Source organism: Ranitomeya imitator, chromosome 3 (genome assembly GCF_032444005.1).
Source record: "Ranitomeya imitator isolate aRanImi1 chromosome 3, aRanImi1.pri, whole genome shotgun sequence".
Classification (NCBI taxonomy): domain Eukaryota; kingdom Metazoa; phylum Chordata; class Amphibia; order Anura; family Dendrobatidae; genus Ranitomeya; species Ranitomeya imitator.
Window position 1 is genome coordinate 818,981,097 of NC_091284.1, and position 19,146 is coordinate 819,000,242.

General features: G+C 43.3%; 1 protein-coding gene across 3 annotated transcripts in view; it reads left to right on the forward strand.

Annotated features, from left to right (window-relative positions):
• The window catches only part of ALG8 (ALG8 alpha-1,3-glucosyltransferase), an 84,418-nt gene that overhangs the window by 52,648 nt on the left and 12,624 nt on the right, over positions 1-19,146 (forward strand). Inside the window, exons 1-5 of one of the 3 annotated variants that reach the window (XM_069759351.1) lie at positions 5,643-5,778; positions 7,634-7,712; positions 12,532-12,725; positions 14,262-14,371; positions 17,928-17,995. In XM_069759351.1, the coding sequence (XP_069615452.1) occupies positions 5,654-5,778; positions 7,634-7,712; positions 12,532-12,725; positions 14,262-14,371; positions 17,928-17,995 (576 nt within the window). In that variant the 5' untranslated portion in view covers positions 5,643-5,653. Of the gene's footprint in view, positions 1-5,642; positions 5,779-5,854; positions 5,939-7,633; positions 7,713-12,531; positions 12,726-14,261; positions 14,372-17,927; positions 17,996-19,146 lie in introns of those variants that run through there. The other 2 variants (XM_069759352.1, XM_069759355.1) reach the window with 2 other exon arrangements.

Here is a 19,146-nt window from a genome sequence, read left to right on the forward strand (position 1 = left end):
TTGTACAGAGGAGCAGTATTATAGTAGTTATATTCTTGTATATAGGAGCAGTATTATAGTAGTTATATTCTTGTACATAGGTGCAGTATTATAGTAGTTATATTCTTGTACATAGAGGCAGTATTATAGTAGTTATATTCTTGTACATAGGAGCAGTATTATAGTAGTTATATTCTTGTACATATGGGCAGTATTATAGTAGTTATATTCTTGCACATAGGTGCAGTATTATAGTAGTTATATTCTTGTACATAGGAGCAGTATTATAGTAGTTATATTCTTGTACATAGGGGCAGTATTATAGTAGTTATATTCTTGTACATAGATGCAGTATTATAGTAGTTATATTCTTGTACATAGGAGCAGTATTATAGTAGTTATATTCTTGTACATAGATGCAGTATTATAGTAGTTATATTCTTGTACATATGGGCAGTATTATACTAGTTATATTCTTGTACATAGGAGCAGTATTATAGTAGTTATATTCTTGTACATAGGAGCAGTATTATAGTAGTTATATTCTTGTACATATGGGCAGTATAATAGTAGTTATATTCTTGCACATAGGTGCAGTATTATAGTAGTTATATTCTTGTACATAGGAGCAGTATTATAGTAGTTATATTCTTGTACATAGGGGCAGTATTATAGTAGTTATATTCTTGTACAGAGGAGCAGTATTATTGTAGTGATATTCTTGTACATAGGGGCAGTATTATACTAGTTATATTCTTGTACATAGGAGCAGTATTATAGTAGTTATATTCTTGTACATAGGAGCAGTATTATAGTAGTTATATTCTTGTACATAGAGGCAGTATTATAGTAGTTATATTCTTGTACATAGGAGCAGTATTATAGTAGTTATATTCTTGTACATATGGGCAGTATTATAGTAGTTATATTCTTGCACATAGGTGCAGTATTATAGTAGTTATATTCTTGTACATAGGAGCAGTATTATAGTAGTTATATTCTTGTACATAGAGGCAGTATTATAGTAGTTATATTCTTGTACATAGGAGCAGTATTATAGTAGTTATATTCTTGTACATATGGGCAGTATTATAGTAGTTATATTCTTGCACATAGGTGCAGTATTATAGTAGTTATATTCTTGTACATAGGAGCAGTATTATAGTAGTTATATTCTTGTACATAGGGGCAGTATTATAGTAGTTATATTCTTGTACATAGATGCAGTATTATAGTAGTTATATTCTTGTACATAGGAGCAGTATTATAGTAGTTATATTCTTGTACATAGATGCAGTATTATGGTAGTTATATTCTTGTACATAGGAGCAGTATTATAGTAGTTATATTCTTGTACATAAGAGCAGTATTATAGTAGTTATATTCTTGTACATAGATGCAGTATTATGGTAGTTATATTCTTGTACATAGGAGCAGTATTATAGTAGTTATATTCCTGTACATAGGAGCAGTATTATAGTAGTTATATTCTTGTACATAGGAGCAGTATTATAGCAGTTATATTCTTGTACATAGGGGGCAGTATTATAGTAGTTATATTCTTGTACATAGGGGCAGTATTATAGTAGTCATATTATTGTACATAGGAGTAGTATTATAGTAGTTATATTCTTGTACATGGGGGCAGTATTATAGTAGTTATATTGTTGTACATAGGGGGCAGTATTATAGTAGTTATATTCCATATCTATATACTGTACATAATTGTCTAAGGGTCACTTCTGTCTGTCTGTCTGTCCTTCTGTCACGGTTATTCGTTCGCTGATTGGTCTCGGCAGCTGCCTGTCATGGCTGCCGCGACCAATCAGCGACGGGCACAGTCCGATTAGTCCCTCCCCTGCACTCACTGCCCGGCGCCCGGTCCGTAATCCCCTCCACTCACCGCTCACACAGGGTTAATGGCAGCGGTAACGGCCCGCGGTGTAACGCACTCCGTTACCGCCGCTATTAACCCTGTGTGAACCCAACTATTTACTATTGATGCAGCATCAATAGTAAAAATATGTCATGTTCAAAATAATAAAAAAAAAAAACCTGCTATACTCGCCATCCGCTGCCTTTCTTGCTCCTCGCCACGCTCCCAGGACCGCTCCATTGCAAGCGGCAGCTTCCGGTCCCGTCCCAGGGCTGGTGTGCGACAAGGACCTGCCGCGACGTCATCATAGGTCCTGCTCACACCAGCCCTGGGACGGGACCGGAAGCTGATCAATATACTACGTCACTGGCCAATATACTACAGCGCTGGGCAATATACTACCTCACTGGCCAATATACTACAGCGCTAGGCAATATACTACGTCACTGGCCAATATACTACGTGGGCTGGGCAATATACTACGTGACTGGGCAATATACTACGTGACTGGGCAATATACTACGTGACTGGGCAATATACTACGTGACTGGGCAATATACTACGTGACTGGGCAATATACTACGTGACTGGGCAATATACTATGTGACTGGGCAATATACTACGTGACTGGGCAATATACTATGTGGCTGGGCAATATACTACGTCACTGGCCAATATACTACGTGGGCTGGGCAATATACTACGTCACTGGGCAATATACTACGTGACTGGGCAATATACTACGTGGCTGGGCAATATACTACGTGACTGGGCAATATACTACGTAACTGGGCAATACACTACGTGACTGGGCAATATACTACGTGGCTGGGCAATATACTACGTGACTGGGCAATATACTACGTGACTGGGCAATATACTACGTGGGCTGGGCAATATACTACGTGGGCTGGGCAATATACTACGTGGGCTGGGCAATATACTACATGGCTGGGCAATATACTACGTGGGCTGGGCAATATACTACGTGGCTGGGCAATAAACTACGTGACTGGGCAATATACTACGTCACTGGCTAATATACTACGTCACTGGGCAATATACTACGTGGACATGCATATTCTAGAATACCCGATGCGTTAGAATCGGGCCACCATCTAGTTCTATATAACCAGGAAGATCAATACTACTCCACACGTCTATCAGAAGCTGTACACTCAGGGCTGCCCGTAGGAATTTTGGGGTCCCATTCTGGCAAAATTTTTGGTGGCCCCTTGAGACTTCGCCCAGGCTCCAACCCAGCCCCGCCTCCACCCCTCAAACTGTCTACAGTCCCACCATCCTCTTAGAAAAACTCCTTTTCTGCACCACATTCTCTCCAATCACACATTAACAGTTTCCAACACCAGATCATACATATAGCCAGGAGCCTTTGTTTTGGGCAAAAGATTTTTTAATCCCCCACTATGACAAGGTAGACTGGTTTTGGCCGGGCGTTACTCTACTCTATCCTATTAAGCATTTGTTAAAATATCCAATACAATTTAGGTACATTTTCATTTATTTTTCAATGTTTAAAATGACCAATAACATCACATACAAGGGACAAATACCACCACACCATGACCAGACACCATATTACCACCACATAGTGACCGAATACTACATTACTGATCATTAATACAAAAAACCCCACAATACTAATATTACCATAAGCGCATATATACACAGGAGACCTGTACTTAGTATGTAGTGTCTGTGTACAGGTAATACAGTGATCACCGGTGATGATTTCTGCTGCCTTTCTAGACTCAGCCATTGTAGCCGGTACTGGTCAGCGGCGAGCAGACGTCTCTGGGACTAAGTCCTGCTTTTCCCCTTCTGAGCATGTAAGACATCTCATTGGAGGTCGAGGGTCACATGCTCAGGTACTGCAGCAGCTCCCATTGGTCCTTTAGGAAGGTCCTGAAGTTGCTGCAGCTATAAAAGGTTTGCATGGCTGTGCGCTAGTATTAACCTAAGTTATGAGCTCAGCGCCAGTGTGATCATGCTTGCATGTGGTCAGGGTTCGGCTGAAATAAGCCCCTAGAATACCGGCACCTCCGGTGAAGAGTTTTGTGTGTGCTATGCTGACTGCATGACCACTGTCCGCACTATTAGGTAGCTGTTCCCCTGTGAGGTTAACAGGGCACAGCGTTCTCTTTCTCAAGTGAATCTGTGAAGTAACAGAGTTCGCTTATACCGCCATATAGTACTGTCGTTTACTAGCAGCAGGTTCTCTCCTGCATGGTGGACCCCGGGTTGCGAACACACCTACTACTTAATATATATATACTGTATATACCCGGTGAGTTCCGCCAACCCTAACAACTGCAGTAATAATATCCCTTAATTAGCCCCCATGTAATAATATCCCCCATCCTGGCCCCCTTGTGGCTCATTCCTGGCTCCAGCCATATGTTCTCCCATCCTGCCCTCATGAGTATCCCCATGTGATGTCCCATCCTGCCCCATGATCCTGCACCATGTATCTCCATCCTGCACCATCTGTCTTTATCCTGCACCATCTGTCTCCATCCTGTCCCATCTATCGCCATCCTGTCCCATGTATCTCCATCCTGTCCCATCTATCTCCATCCTGTCCCATCTATCTCCATCCTGCCCCATGTTCCTACCCTATCTGTCTCCATCCTGCACCATGTCTCTATCCTGCCCCATGTCCCGGCACCAGGTCTTCATCCTGCCCTATCTGTCTCCATCCTGCCCTATCTGTCTCCATCCTGCCCTATCTGTCTCCATCCTGCCCCATGATCCTGCACCATGTCTCCATCCTGCACCATGCGTTTCCATCCTGCCCCCTGTCACATGGTGTAGGACCATGAGGCAGGAAGGAGACAGATGGGGATGATGGAGACGCATGGTCCATGTGTCTCCATCTGCCACCCAAGCATATTGCGGCTTGCCGCTTTCAATTAAAAAAACAAACAAAACCTTTGTCCTTACCTGGCCGCGCTCCAGCGCCGACGTTCCATCCCAGGCATTTCAAGCGCGGACTCACCGGCGAATGAAAATGACGTCATACGCCAGCAACGTGTGCGCTGACGTCAGCTGCCAGCCTCCGACTGGCTGGTGGATTTTAACTATTACAGAGTTTATCTGAACCTATGTCACAGACGCAGGTTCAGTTACTGCAGAATCCTGCCGTTGGGCCCGATGCGGATCCCCTCTACTCATGGGGCCCCAGTTAGGGCAGGAATACCCTGATGGTGGCCCTGTGAACGCCTGGGATACCAAGGAGAATTTGTTTCTCCGCTTTTGCTTCAGAGACCCTTTTGTGCAATATTTCCAATGAACACTGGATCTTCTATGTGTCTGGGTCACAGGGATCAGTGTCCTCCATTTTATTGGGGGCCTTCCTTCCTTCTGGAGAGGGATGTGATTATATTATCCTTTTGCACACTTGTTGGGTAGTCTGCACTTTTTAAAGCTTGTACATGTAGGGAAGACTCTGCTCACCAGAAATTATTACACAGTTATAAAAGTTAGGAATGTTTAAAATAGCAGTCATAGGGGCGTGGTCAATGACTTTAAGGGCATGTTCATGGGAACACTTATTAATTATATGTTAGCACTAGAAGAAGCCTAGACTCATTTTCCAATATCACAGCCTCAGATTTCGGGCTCTTCAGTGCAGACAATCCCGGCTCCCCGGTGCTGCTGCCGCAGGAGATCCCGACAGCTGAGAGTGCGACCCGGCGGCTGTCCCAAACCACGCCCCCTGAGACGCGCAGTGACGTCACTGCCCCGCCTGCTGGCGTCTTGTCCGGGTGTACCAAGATGGCGGCCCCCAGAGGCGGAAACGTGGACATTGGATCCCGGAGCCGGGATCCTGGGGACGGGGGATGGTTTGTGACATTGGCTCTCGGGGTCTCCCTGCTGAAATGTCTCCTCGTACCGACCTAGTAAGGAGGGGGGCTGCGTTATGTTTAGTATTAATAGAGAGCAAAGGGGACTACAAGTTCCAGCATCCTTTGCCTTGTAAGGGGGCGGGGATAGCAGAGCTGTATACCGGGGTCTCACAGCTGTCATCTGCTCCTATATACATACATTGCATGGTTGAAAGTAAGTGCACCCCTCATTTATCACCCCCTTGTATGTGCTGTCAGTGCAGGGGGTGTAGACATGAGTGGGGCCATATAGACCACAGAAGTGTCACCTTATTAACACCCCACCATTACCCCAGACTCCTCATCCTCACACAGTGCATGCTGGAAGCAACGCATAATACCGCCATATAGTGCCTGAATAATGGCGCCTGTTACTGTGAAAATAACACTGTCCATGTGGTGCTGAAATAATGCTGCAATGCAACCTTCAAAGTACTGCCCTGAGGCCCACATAATACTGCTATATTGGGTTACAGAATACTGCCATATACTATCATGTCGTCATATAGTGCAAAAGTAATCCTGCCATGTAGTGCCGTAAAGGGAAAACAGCCGCCCTCCTAATGTGTTTACATGTAGGTCATAGGGAGCTGAATACATTGATACTTTAGCTGTGATATCATGAGAAAAACTTAGATTTCTTTGGAATATATAAATGAGCTGTTAAGATCTATAGGCGGGGCATAGATCTCCCCAATAATCTGCCTCCAGAGATTATTATAAATGATAAGGGGAGTTACCAGAGTGAGACACATAACGACTGACAGTCTGCTCTCATAATCACATACAACTCTGCAGTGAGGTCAAAAGAAAGTAGAAGAGTACAGCAGAGCTAACCCGGGGTAGCAGAGCTGACACCGTACAGTAGAAGTGAAGTTTGTTTCATTGCAAAAGTCTATGCAATTGTCCTCTCCTAGTATTTACGTTTCCATCTCACTGACAGCCAGTGTGGGGGAGGGCAGCAGATCTGACAGCACTATGAGAGGACAAGTGCTGCTGCAAATTTTTGTAATAATACAAAGTTCACCACTGCTGTACCGCGCCAGCTCTGATCTCATTCCAGAGCTGTGTATAGAGAGGAAAGTGACAGTCATTACATGTCTCACACTGGTGACGCCTCGTATCATGTACAATAAGCTCTGGAGGCAGATTCTCCCCGGGAGATCTATGTCCCGCCCATAGATCTTAACAGCTCATTTGCATACTGAGAAAAACATGGATTTCTGTGGCGTAAGACATCAGATGGCAGATATCACGGTATCATTTTATTCTGCTTCCTATGACCTACATGTCCATATAGGCGACTTAGAAAGGTTGATCCTACTGACAAATTACTGTTAAGTAAAACTTCCATGCACAGCCCACATAACGCGATTATATAGCGCCAAAGTAATGCTACCATACAACCCACATAATACGGATTTTCATTGGCCAAATGATTCTTGCAGTCTGCGCCCAACTAATATCGTAGTATCATACTTAGACCTCACAATACCAACATGAAGGACGAAAATAGTTCTGCCATGCAGCCCATATAATACTGCCATATACTGCTACCCTGCAACCCACATATTGCCTCACATTTCCTAGCCCTAGCATTGATGCCATATGCAGCCCACATGTTAGCACCGTATTGTGGTGAAATAGTGCTGCCATACAAAGCACATGATAATACGGACATACGCAGTCCAAATACTGCTGTCATTTAGTGTTCGAATCATTGTGAGATACGCAGCCCTGGTAATGCTGCCACGTAACGCGGCCATACAACCCACATAATATAATAATGCCGTCTTATGGACAAATAATGTTGCGTAAGGCAGTAAGTTCATAATCCGCCTTTTATTTTTGCGATGTGTTTACTCCGCAGTCACTCTACAGATTTTGAGGTCCACAGGAACTGGCTGGCGATTACCCATAGTTTGCCCGTATCGCGCTGGTACTATGAGGTAGGTGTTCTCTTAAAACACTAAAGAATATTTCTTTACTTTTTTTTTCTCGTAGTTCTCCTTCATGACTATTGACACTCGGGTGTTTTGGCATTTAGTCGGCATAAGACATTTACAGTCATGGCCGAAAGTGTTGGCACCCGTGAAATTGTCCCAGATAATGAAGTATTTTCCCAGAAAATTATTGCTATTACACGTGTATATATATATATATATATATATATATATATATATATATACAGTGGGGCAAAAAAGTATTTAGTCAGTCAGCAATAGTGCAAGCTCCACCACTTAAAAAGATGAGAGGCATCTGTAATTTACATCATAGGTAGACCTCAACTATGGGAGACAAACTGAGAAAAAAAAATCCAGAAAATCACATTGTCTGTTTTTTTATCATTTTATTTGCATATTATGGTGGAAAATAAGTATTTGGTCAGAAACAAACAATCAAGATCTCTGGCTCTCACAGACCTGTAACTTCTTCTTTAAGAGTCTCCTCTTTCCTCCACTCATTACCTGTAGTAATGGCACCTGTTTAAACTTGTTATCAGTATAAAAAGACACCTGTGCACACCCTCAAACAGTCTGACTCCAAACTCCACTATGGTGAAGACCAAAGAGCTGTCAAAGGACACCAGAAACAAAATTGTAGCCCTGCACCAGGCTGGGAAGACTGAATCTGCAATAGCCAACCAGCTTGGAGTGAAGAAATCAACAGTGGGAGCAATAATTAGAAAATGGAAGACATACAAGACCACTGATAATCTCCCTCGATCTGGGGCTCCACGCAAAATCCCACCCCGTGGGGTCAGAATGATCACAAGAACGGTGAGCAAAAATCCCAGAACCACGCGGGGGGACCTAGTGAATGAACTGCAGAGAGCTGGGACCAATGTAACAAGGCCTACCATAAGTAACACACTACGCCACCATCGACTCAGATCCTGCAGTGCCAGACATGTCCCACTGCTTAAGCCAGCACATGTCCGGGCCCGTCTGAAGTTTGATAGAGAGCATTTGGATGATCCAGAGGAGTTTTGGGAGAATGTCCTATGGTCTGATGAAACCAAACTGGAACTGTTTGGTAGAAACACAACTTGTCATATTTGGAGGAAAAAGAATACTGAGTTGCATCCATCAAACACCATACCTACTGTAAAGCATGGTGGTGGAAACATCATGCTTTGGGGCTGTTTCTCTGCAAAGGGGCCAGGACGACTGATCCGGGTACATGAAAGAATGAATGGGCCCATGTATCGTGATATTTTGAGTGCAAACCTCCTTCCATCAGCAAGGGCATTGAAGATGAATCGTGGCTGGGTCTTTCAACATGACAATGATCCAAAGCACACCGCCAGGGCAACGAAGGAGTGGCTTCGTAAGAAGCATTTCAAGGTCCTGGAGTGGCCTAGCCAGTCTCCAGATCTCAACCCTATAGAAAACCTTTGGAGGGAGTTGAAAGTCTGTGTTGCCAAGCGAAAAGCCAAAAACATCACTGCTCTAGAGGAGATCTGCATGGAGGAATGGGCCAACATACCAACAACAGTGTTTGGCAACCTTGTGAAGACTTACAGAAAACGTTTGACCTCTGTCATTGCCAACAAAGGATATATTACAAAGTATTGAGATGAAATTTTGTTTCTGACCAAATACTTATTTTCCACCATAATATGCAAATAAAATGTTAAAAAAACAGACAATGTGATTTTCTGGATTTTTTTTCTCAGTTTGTCTCCTATAGTTGAGGTCTACCTATGATGTAAATTACAGACGCCTCTTATCTTTTTAAGTGGTGGAACTTGCACTGTTGCTGACTGACTAAATACTTTTTTGCCCCACTGTATATATATATATATATATATATATATATACATATACAGGTCCTTCTCAAAAAATTAGCATATAGTGTTAAATTTCATTATTTACCATAATGTAATGATTACAATTAAACTTTCATATATTATAGATTCATTATCCACCAACTGAAATTTGTCAGGTCTTTTATTGTTTTAATACTGATGATTTTGGCATACAACTCCTGATAACCCAAAAAACCTGTCTCAATAAATTAGCATATTTCACCCATCCAATCAAATAAAAGTGTTTTTTAATAACAAACAAAAAAACCATCAAATAATAATGTTCAGTTATGCACTCAATACTTGGTCGGGAATCCTTTGGCAGAAATGACGGCTTCAATGCGGCGTGGCATGGAGGCAATCAGCCTGTGACACTGCTGAGATGTTATGGAGGCCCAGGATGCTTCAATAGCGGCCTTAAGCTCATCCAGAGTGTTGGGTCTTGCGTCTCTCAACTTTCTCTTCACAATATCCCACAGATTCTCTATGGGGTTCAGGTCAGGAGAGTTGGCAGGCCAATTGAGCACAGTAATACCATGGTCAGTAAACCATTTACGAGTGGTTTTGGCACTGTGAGCAGGTGCCAGGTCGTGCTGAAAAATGAAATCTTCATCTCCATAAAGCATTTCAGCCGATGGAAGCATGAAGTGCTCCAAAATCTCCTGATAGCTAGCTGCATTGACCCTGCCCTTGATGAAACACAGTGGACCAACACCAGCAGCTGACATGGCACCCCACACCATCACTGACTGTGGGTACTTGACACTGGACTTCAGGCATTTTGGCATTTCCTTCTCCCCAGTCTTCCTCCAGACTCTGGCACCTTGATTTCCGAATGACATGCAAAATTTGCTTTCATCAGAAAAAAGTACTTGGGACCACTTAGCAACAGTCCAGTGCTGCTTCTCTGTAGCCCAGGTCAGGCGCCTCTGCCGCTGTTTATGGTTCAAAAGTGGCTTTACCTGGGGAATGCGGCACCTGTAGCCCATTTCCTGCACACGCCTGTGCACGGTGGCTCTGGATGTTTCCACACCAGACTCAGTCCACTGCTTCCTCAGGTTCCCCAAGGTCTGGAATCGGTCCTTCTCCACAATCTTCCTCAGGGTCCGGTCTCCTCTTCTCGTTGTACAGCGTTTTCTGCCACATTGTTTCCTTCCAACAGACTTACCATTGAGGTGCCTTGATACAGCACTCTGGGAACAGCCTATTTGTTGAGAAATTTCTTTCTGGGTCTTACCCTCTTGCTTGAGGGTGTCAATGATGGCCTTCTTGACATCTGTCAGGTCGCTAGTCTTACCCATGATGGGGGTTTTGAGTAATGAACCAGGCAGGGAGTTTATAAAAGCCTCAGGTATCTTTTGCATGTGTTTAGAGTTAATTAGTTGATTCAGAAGATTAGGGTAATAGGTCGTTTAGAGAACCTTTTCTTGATATGCTAATTTATTGAGACAGGTTTTTTGGGTTATCAGGAGTAGAATGCCAAAATCATCAGTATTAAAACAATAAAAGACCTGACAAATTTCAGTTGGTGGATAATGAATCTATAATATATGAAAGTTTAATTGTAATCATTACATTATGGTAAATAATGAAATTTAACACTATATGCAAATTTTTTGAGAAGGACCTGTATATATATATATATATATATATATATATATATATATATATATATATATATATATATATATATAATTTCCTTTGTGTGTATTGAAACAGCACAAGAAACAGCAAAAAAAAGTAAATTGGACAAAATTACACACAAAACCCCCAAAATGGGCTGCACAAAATTGTTGTCACCCTCAACTTCATATTTGGTTGCATCCTTTGGGATAAATAACTGCAATCAGTTGCTTCCTATAACTATTAGCAAGCTTCTTGCTCATCTCAGCTGGAATTCTGGAGCACTTTGCTTCATTCATTTTTGAGGCTTCTTGAAGTATGTTTAGGGTCATTGTCCTGCTGGCAGACCCATGACCTAGGATGTAAACCCAGCTTTCTGACACTGGCCACTACATTGCGACCCCAAATCCTTTGGTAATCTTCAGATTTCATGATGCCTTGCACACAATCAAGGGACCCAGTGCCGGAAGCTGCAAAACAACCCCAATAAATCTTTAAACCTCCACCATATTTGACTGTAGGCATTGTGTGCTTTTCCTCATTCCGTTTTCAGTAAACAGTAGAATGATATGCTTTTCCAAAAAGCTCTTTCTTGGTCTCCTCTGCCCACAAGATGCTTTCCCAGAAAGATTTTGTCTTACATAGATTTAGGAAACTGCAATCTAGCTTTTTTATGTCTCTGTGTCAGCAGCAGAGTCCTCCTAAGTCTCCTTCCATAGCATTTCATTCACATGTGGACGAATAGTTCGCACTGACACTGATACGCCCTGGGTTGTAAACTTCTTGATTATGCTGCACACAGAGGACAAAAGAACATGAAGATCTCTGGAATTTCACTTGTAACCTGGAGATTGTTGATATTGTTCAACAATTTTGTTTCTCAAGTCCTCAGACCGTTCTCTTCTCCTCTTTCTGTTCTCCATGTTTAGTGTGACTCACAACGCAAAGATTGCATCAGCTTCTCCCATTTATATCCAGTTACAGGTGTGAGTTTCATATTGCCCACACCTGTTACTTGCCACAGGCATCACATGCTTGAATCAAAGTTATTTACCGACCGTTTAAGAAAGATGCCAACAATTTTTTCCAACCCATTTTAGGGTTTTGTGTGAAATTGTCTCATTTGCCTTTTCTTCTTTGTTTTTTTTTTGTGTTGTTCCAATACACACAAAGGAAATAAACCTGTGTATAAACAAAAAGTGTAACTGCAATAATGTTCTGGAAGAAATACTTTTTTTCGGGAACAATTTCAAGGGTGCCAACACTTTCGGCCGTGACTGTATTATGAGCCTTTTTTTCTTTCTATGTCTATAAACCTGATTGTTGATCTCCAGGCGACTTCCGAGTGGACGCTGGATTACCCTCCGCTTTTCGCCTGGTTTGAGTTCGCTCTCTCCCACGTGGCTCATTACTTCGATCCAGAAATGCTGAAAGTGGAAAACCTAAACTACGCCAGCCCGAATACCGTCCTGTTCCAGAGGTTCTCCGTCATTCTCTCCGATGTCTTCTTCATCTATGCTGCCAAACAGTAAGATCTTGACACTTGTCCAGACAGAGAATGGGTCCTCCGTCTCATTATTCCCCCTCCTCACTTGTCGTGTAGTTATTTGTAGATTATAAGCTTTCTGTCTCTGCTGCGATAAGTCAGTTCTTATGGATTGGTCAGTTTGTGAAGACACAAGGCTGCAGGGTAAAGCAGGGTGGCGAGACAGTTCTTTGTTCCTATGCAATTTATTTTCAGGGGTTTTTTGGTCTTATCCTCCCTTCTATTATTTAATGTTGTTCTTTTCATTTTGTTTTTTTCTTTTCTGTCCTGGGTCTGCTTATTCCTAATGTTACATTCCTTAGCTCTCTGTTCTTTGTCCACTGATTTTTCTTGCTATCATTACTAATTGTATCTCTCCTATGTCGTCACCTAGTCTACGTCTCCTCTCCGTTGTCCTCACCTAATCTAGGTCTCCTCTTCGTTGTCCTCACCTAGTCTGGGTCTTCTCTCTGGTGTCCATACCTAGTCTGGGTCTTCTCTCTGTGTCCATACCTAGTCTGGGTCTTCTCTCTGTGTCCATACCTAGTCTGGGTCTTATCTATGGTGACCATACCTAGTCTAGGTCTCCTCTCCGTTGTCCTCACCTAGTCTGGGTCTTATCTCTGGTGTCCGTACCTAGTCTGGGTCTTATCTCTGGTGTCCGTACCTAGTCTGGGTCTTCCCTCCGGTGTCCGTACCTAGTCTGGGTCTTCTCTCCGGTGTCCATACCTAGTCTGGGTCTTCTCTCTGTGTCCATACCTAGTCTGGGTCTTATCTCTGGTCTCCGTACCTAGTCTGGGTCTTCTCTCTGGTGTCCGTACCTAGTCTGAGTCTTATCTCTGGTGTCCGTACCTAGTCTGGGTCTTATCTCTGGTGTCCGTACCTAGTCTGGGTCTTCCCTCCGGTGTCCGTACCTAGTCTGGGTCTTCTCTCCGGTGTCCATACCTAGTCTGGGTCTTCTCTCTGTGTCCATACCTAGTCTGGGTCTTATCTATGGTGACCATACCTAGTCTAGGTCTCCTCTCCGTTGTCCTCACCTAGTCTGGGTCTTATCTCTGGTGTCCGTACCTAGTCTGGGTCTTATCTCTGGTCTCCGTACCTAGTCTGGGTCTTCTCTCTGGTGTCCGTACCTAGTCTGGGTCTTATCTCTGGTGTCCGTACCTAGTCTGGGTCTTATCTCTGGTCTCCGTACCTAGTCTGGGTCTTATCTCTGGTGTCCGTACCTAGTCTGGGTCTTCTCTCTGGGGTCCGTACCTAGTCTGGGTCTTCTCACCGGTGTCCGTACCTAGTCTGGGTCTTCTCTTTGGCATCCGTACCTTGTCTAGGTCTTCTCTTCGGCGCCCGTACCAAGTCTGGATATTCTCTCCGGTGTCCTTACCTTTTTTTTTCCCTTTCCCACAGTGTCCGTAACAAGGCCAGTCCTTCCTTTTCCATTCTGTTTCCTTCTTTTACCTTCCATCATCTTCACTTCCATTCCTTTCTTTTTGTTCGGGTTTTATTCGATCCTTTTACATTTTTTTGTCTTGTGATTTCATCCAGGTGCTGCCAGTGTATCAATGATAAAAAAGATCGGAGGGATTTGCTGGAGAAACCGGTGTTCATCCTCGCTGTCCTTCTCCTCTGGAACTTCGGGCTACTGATTGTAGATCGTATCCTTTGACGTCTCTATTCACACATGTGATAAATGCTGATGTAAACTGACTTTTGTTTTAATGACGTTTTCCACAGAATATACCATAAATGTCTGATAAGTCCTAGTGCTGGGACCAGGAGTCCCCTGGCCTGCCAGATCCCCCACTTTCAGTGACAGGGCTCTCTGATATTTAACACCTTCTTGACATAGGATGTACTATTATATCCAATGTCTGGGTACATATGTATGGAGCAGGTTCAGGAACTGTGTTATACAGCTAATCAAATAGCTATCGATTCCAGTGATTTCTGATGGCAATTAAATAATGCAAACCCAGTTTGCTCCCCCATAATGTTGCTGCCATTTTGGTCTTGGTCTCATGTGAAGCTCAGCCAAAGTTTGGGCTTCATAAGAGACTGTAATTTTCATTCTATACTGCAGTATAGAAGTGTTGCAATATTTGTAATACGAGAGATCAAACCATCGCAGATTCAAGTCCCTTAGGGTCTAGGTCTTCTCTCCGGTGTCTGTACCTTTTCTAGGTCTTCTTTCTGGTGTCCGTACCTTTTCTAGGTCTTCTTTCCGGTGTCCGTACCTTTTCTAGGTCTTCTCTCCGGTGTCCTTATCTAGTCTAGATTTTCTCTCCGGTGACTGTACCTTTTCTGGGTCTTCTCTCCGGTGTCTGTACCTTTTCTAGGTCTTCTCTCCGGTGACTGTACCTTTTCTAGTTCTTCTCTCCGGTGTCCGTACTTTTTCTAGGTCTTCTCTCTGGTGTCTGTACATTTTCTAGGTCTTCTCTCTGGTGTCTGTAGCTTTTCTAGATCTTCAATCCGGTGTCCTTATCTAGTCTAGATCTTCTCTCCGGTAACCATACCTTTTCTAGGTCTTCTCTCTGGTGTCCGAACCTAGTCTAATTCTTCTCTATTGTGTCCATACCTAGTCTGGATCTTCTTTCCGGTGTCATTACCTAGTCTAGGTCTTCCCTCTGGTGTCATTACCTAGTGTAGGTTTTCCCTCTGGTGACATTAATCTAGTTCTAGAGCTAATCTAGTTCTTCTTTCCGGTATCATTACCTAGTCTAAGATCTTCTCTCTGGTGTCATTACCTTGTTTAGGTCTTCTCTCCACTGTCATCACATAGTTTAGGTCTGCAATCTGGTGTCCGTACCTAGTCTAGGTCTTCCCTCTGGTGTCAATACCTAGTCTGGGTCTTTTCTCCGGTGTCATTACCTAGTCTAGGTCTTCCCTCTGGTGACATTATCTAATCTAGGTCTTCCCTCTGGTGCCATTACCTAGTCTAGGTCTTCTCTCCGGTGTCATTACCTAGTCTGGGTCTTCCCTCTGGTGTCACTACCTAGTCTAGGTCTTCTCTCCGGTGTCATTACCTAGTCTAGGTCTTCTCTCCAGTGTCATTACCTAGTCTAGGTCTTCTCTCCGGTGTCATTACCTAGTCTAGGTCTTCTGTTGTGAATTCTGCTCTTGGGCTCCCTCCAGTGGTTGTTGATGGTAATGCAGTTATTCTTGAGCAGCAGTCTTGGACAGGTGTTTCTGCTAATTGCTATTCTGACTGGGGTATTTAGCTGTGCAGGATCCATTGGCCCTTGCCAGTAGTCAATGTTCCATTGGAAGTGTTGGTCCTCTGCCTTGCCTCTCCTGCTTGCTGCCATCTCAGCAAAGATAAGTGCTTGCTTCACTTTTTAGACACACGGCTGTGTGTTTATTTTTTGGTGCTGATCTTGTTTCTATTTTGTTCCTGCTAGACTGTGCCTGTTGTTTTTCACAGTCTAGTTGGATTCGCTGGAGTCGCAGATATACTCTCCACATCTTTAGTTAGGTGGTGGAGTTTTTGTCTTTTTCTGCTGTGGGTATTTTGTAGTTTTTTATGCTGACCGCATAGTATCCTGTACTTTCCGTTCCTATCTAGGTAGAAGTGGCCTCCTTTGCTTATCCCTGTTTTCTGTCTGCATGTGTCTTTTCCTCTCCTACTCACAGTCATTATTTGTTGGGGGCTGTCTATCCTTTGGGGGTCTACTCTGAGGCAAGAGAGTTTTTCCTATTTCCATCGTTAGGGATATGTAGTCCTTAGGCTGTGTTGAGGTGTCTAGGTCTGGTTAGGCACACCCCACGGCTACTTCTAGTTGCGGTGATAGGATCAGGGTTTGCGGTCAGTAAAGTTACCACTGCTCCAGCGAAGGTCATTTCATGCTGCTCCAAGGCCACCTGATCATAACAGTCTTCCCTCTGGTGTCATTACCTAGTCTAGGTCTTCTCTCCGGTGTCACTACCTAGTCTAGGTCTTTCTCCGGTGTCATTACCTAGTCTAGGTCTTCCCTCTGGTGACATTATCTAATCTAGGTCTTCCCTCTGGTGTCATTACCTAGTCTAGGTCTTCTCTCCGGTGTCATTACCTAGTTTAAGTCTTCTCTCCAGTGTCATTACCTAGTCTAAGTCTTCTCTCCGGTGTCATTACCTAGTCTAAGTCTTCTCTCCGGTGTCATTACCTAGTCTAAGTCTTCTCTCCGGTGTCATTACCTAGTCTAAGTCTTCTCTCCGGTGTCATTACCTAGTCTAAGTCTTCTCTCCAGTGTCATTACCTAGTCTAAGTCTTCTCTCCGGTGTCATTACCTAGTCTAAGTCTTCTCTCCGGTGTCATTACCTAGTCTAAGTCTTCTCTCCGGTGTCATTACCTAGTCTAAGTCTTCTCTCCGGTGTCATTACCTAGTCTAAGTCTTCTCTCCGGTGTCATTACCTAGTCTAAGTCTTCTCTCCAGTGTCATTACCTAGTCTAAGTCTTCTCTCCGGTGTCATTACCTAGTCTAAGTCTTCTCTCCGGTGTCATTACCTAGTCTAAGTCTTCTCTCCGGTGTCATTACCTAGTCTAGGTTTTCCCTCTGGTGACATTACCTAGTTTAGGTCTTCTCTCCAGTGTCATTACCTAGTCTAAGTCTTCTCTCCGGTGTCATTACCTAGTCTAAGTCTTCTCTCCGGTGTCATTACCTAGTCTAAGTCTTCCCTCTGGTGACATTACCTAGTTTAGGTCTTCTCTCCAGTGTCATTACCTAGTCTAGATGAAGTTGAACATTTTGTTTATTTGTGCATCCAGTTCAAAGATTTTAAACGTTTTCGGTCTAACCACAAGACCTTCATCAGAAACATCTTTAACATAACTGGAAGCAATTAGCACGGTCTAAGTGCCAGAGGGCCTGCATATAGATGTACCCGGGAGGATTACACCTCAAGGGTCCTGGAAAGTGTAAGGGAGATGAGGCGCAGAGGAAGGGCGAGGAATCGCAATCTAAGCTGGCGCTTGTGTTACCCGGTCCGTGGCGCTGCGCTGCAGGAGAAACGGTGATCCCGGGGGCCGCTGCATTTGAAATTTTTTTTTACCTGTTTTGCAACAGATTATATGGTGAAGTGAATTGTGTAATTAAAAACTACAACTCTTCCCGCACAAAAACCAAGGCCTGATACAGCTATGGGGTCAGAAAGCACAAAAATTAAATTGGCTGTGGCAGGAAGGGGTTAAGGTCATTAACATTTAATGATTCTTGTCCGTCCTGAATACTTTCTTAGATATCCACTTCCAATATAACGGATTTCTCTCCGGGATCATGCTGCTGTCCATCGCTCGCATGTTTCAGGTAAATGTTATGGCGGTAATATACACACTTTTTGGTTTTTTTCTGGTGCATTGCATTGTTTTATGTGGGATTTTAAAGTTTGAGTCTTGACAACTCTTTCTCTATAAATCTCCCGAGTCTGTAGTCAGAATCTCCCGTTCACTGCTATAGGGCTGTAATAATCATATAGTAATCTCTGAGCCAGGTTCTTGGTGCTATAAGTATTGACTGAATCTACTGGTCCTGGTGATCACTTTGTGTCACAAGGCATAGACTTTTCTTAAAAGCAGTCTTGTGTGTGTATTTAAGGACAGTTGTCTCTGATCTAGTGGGTGAATACTAGCTGCTATGATGTTTTTCATACACTGCACACAAACCTGATATATTCCAGCTCTCCTGTCTCTATATACAAAATGTTCAGAAGCAGCAACATCATGGAGGACTTTATACAGCAATGCTGAGCAGTGTAGCTGTGAATCCAGATTTAGGGTGATATAAAGAAAAGTACTAGAAAGAACCAGCATAGAGGAACGCATACATGATAACTGTGCAGTGTAGCTGTGATTCCTGCTCTGGAATGAGATATATGCTAATGAGGCTATTCAATAAGGTTTTTCCACTAGAAATCTGGCATAAACATCTTAATATGTTGCAATATTTTTGTGCAACTTGGAAGTTTTTACACCCCAGTCTCAGCCAATATGATGGGACGGGTTGATGCTCGTTCACCCATCAAATTCATCATAAGTTACTCCACTTAAGTGGTGTCCGTACTCAAGAAATGTACGTTAGTCCACAAATGGTGTACAATTCTGGCAGTGGCACATGCTAGGCAACAGACATACCTAAAACATTAAGCGGCCGCTTAATGAATCAGGAACTGTACTCCTAGCATGCTCTACGCCAGCCTTAATGAATTTCCTTATAAGTGTATTCACATCCGGCCACTTCACTGCATTATATTGTATTACTGTGATCAAATCATCCTGTTACTAAATCCATAAAAAAAAAATCAAATCAACTTTAGCGTCGTCAGTACTGTGCAGTGTAACTGTGAATCCTGCACTGGGAAAGAGATGAACACCTACCAAAAAGCAGCACTATTTCTATGCCTGTGCTAGCGCTGCAGTGTGATTATTTATAGGCTTACTGCCAGATTCCCCAGCTGATCT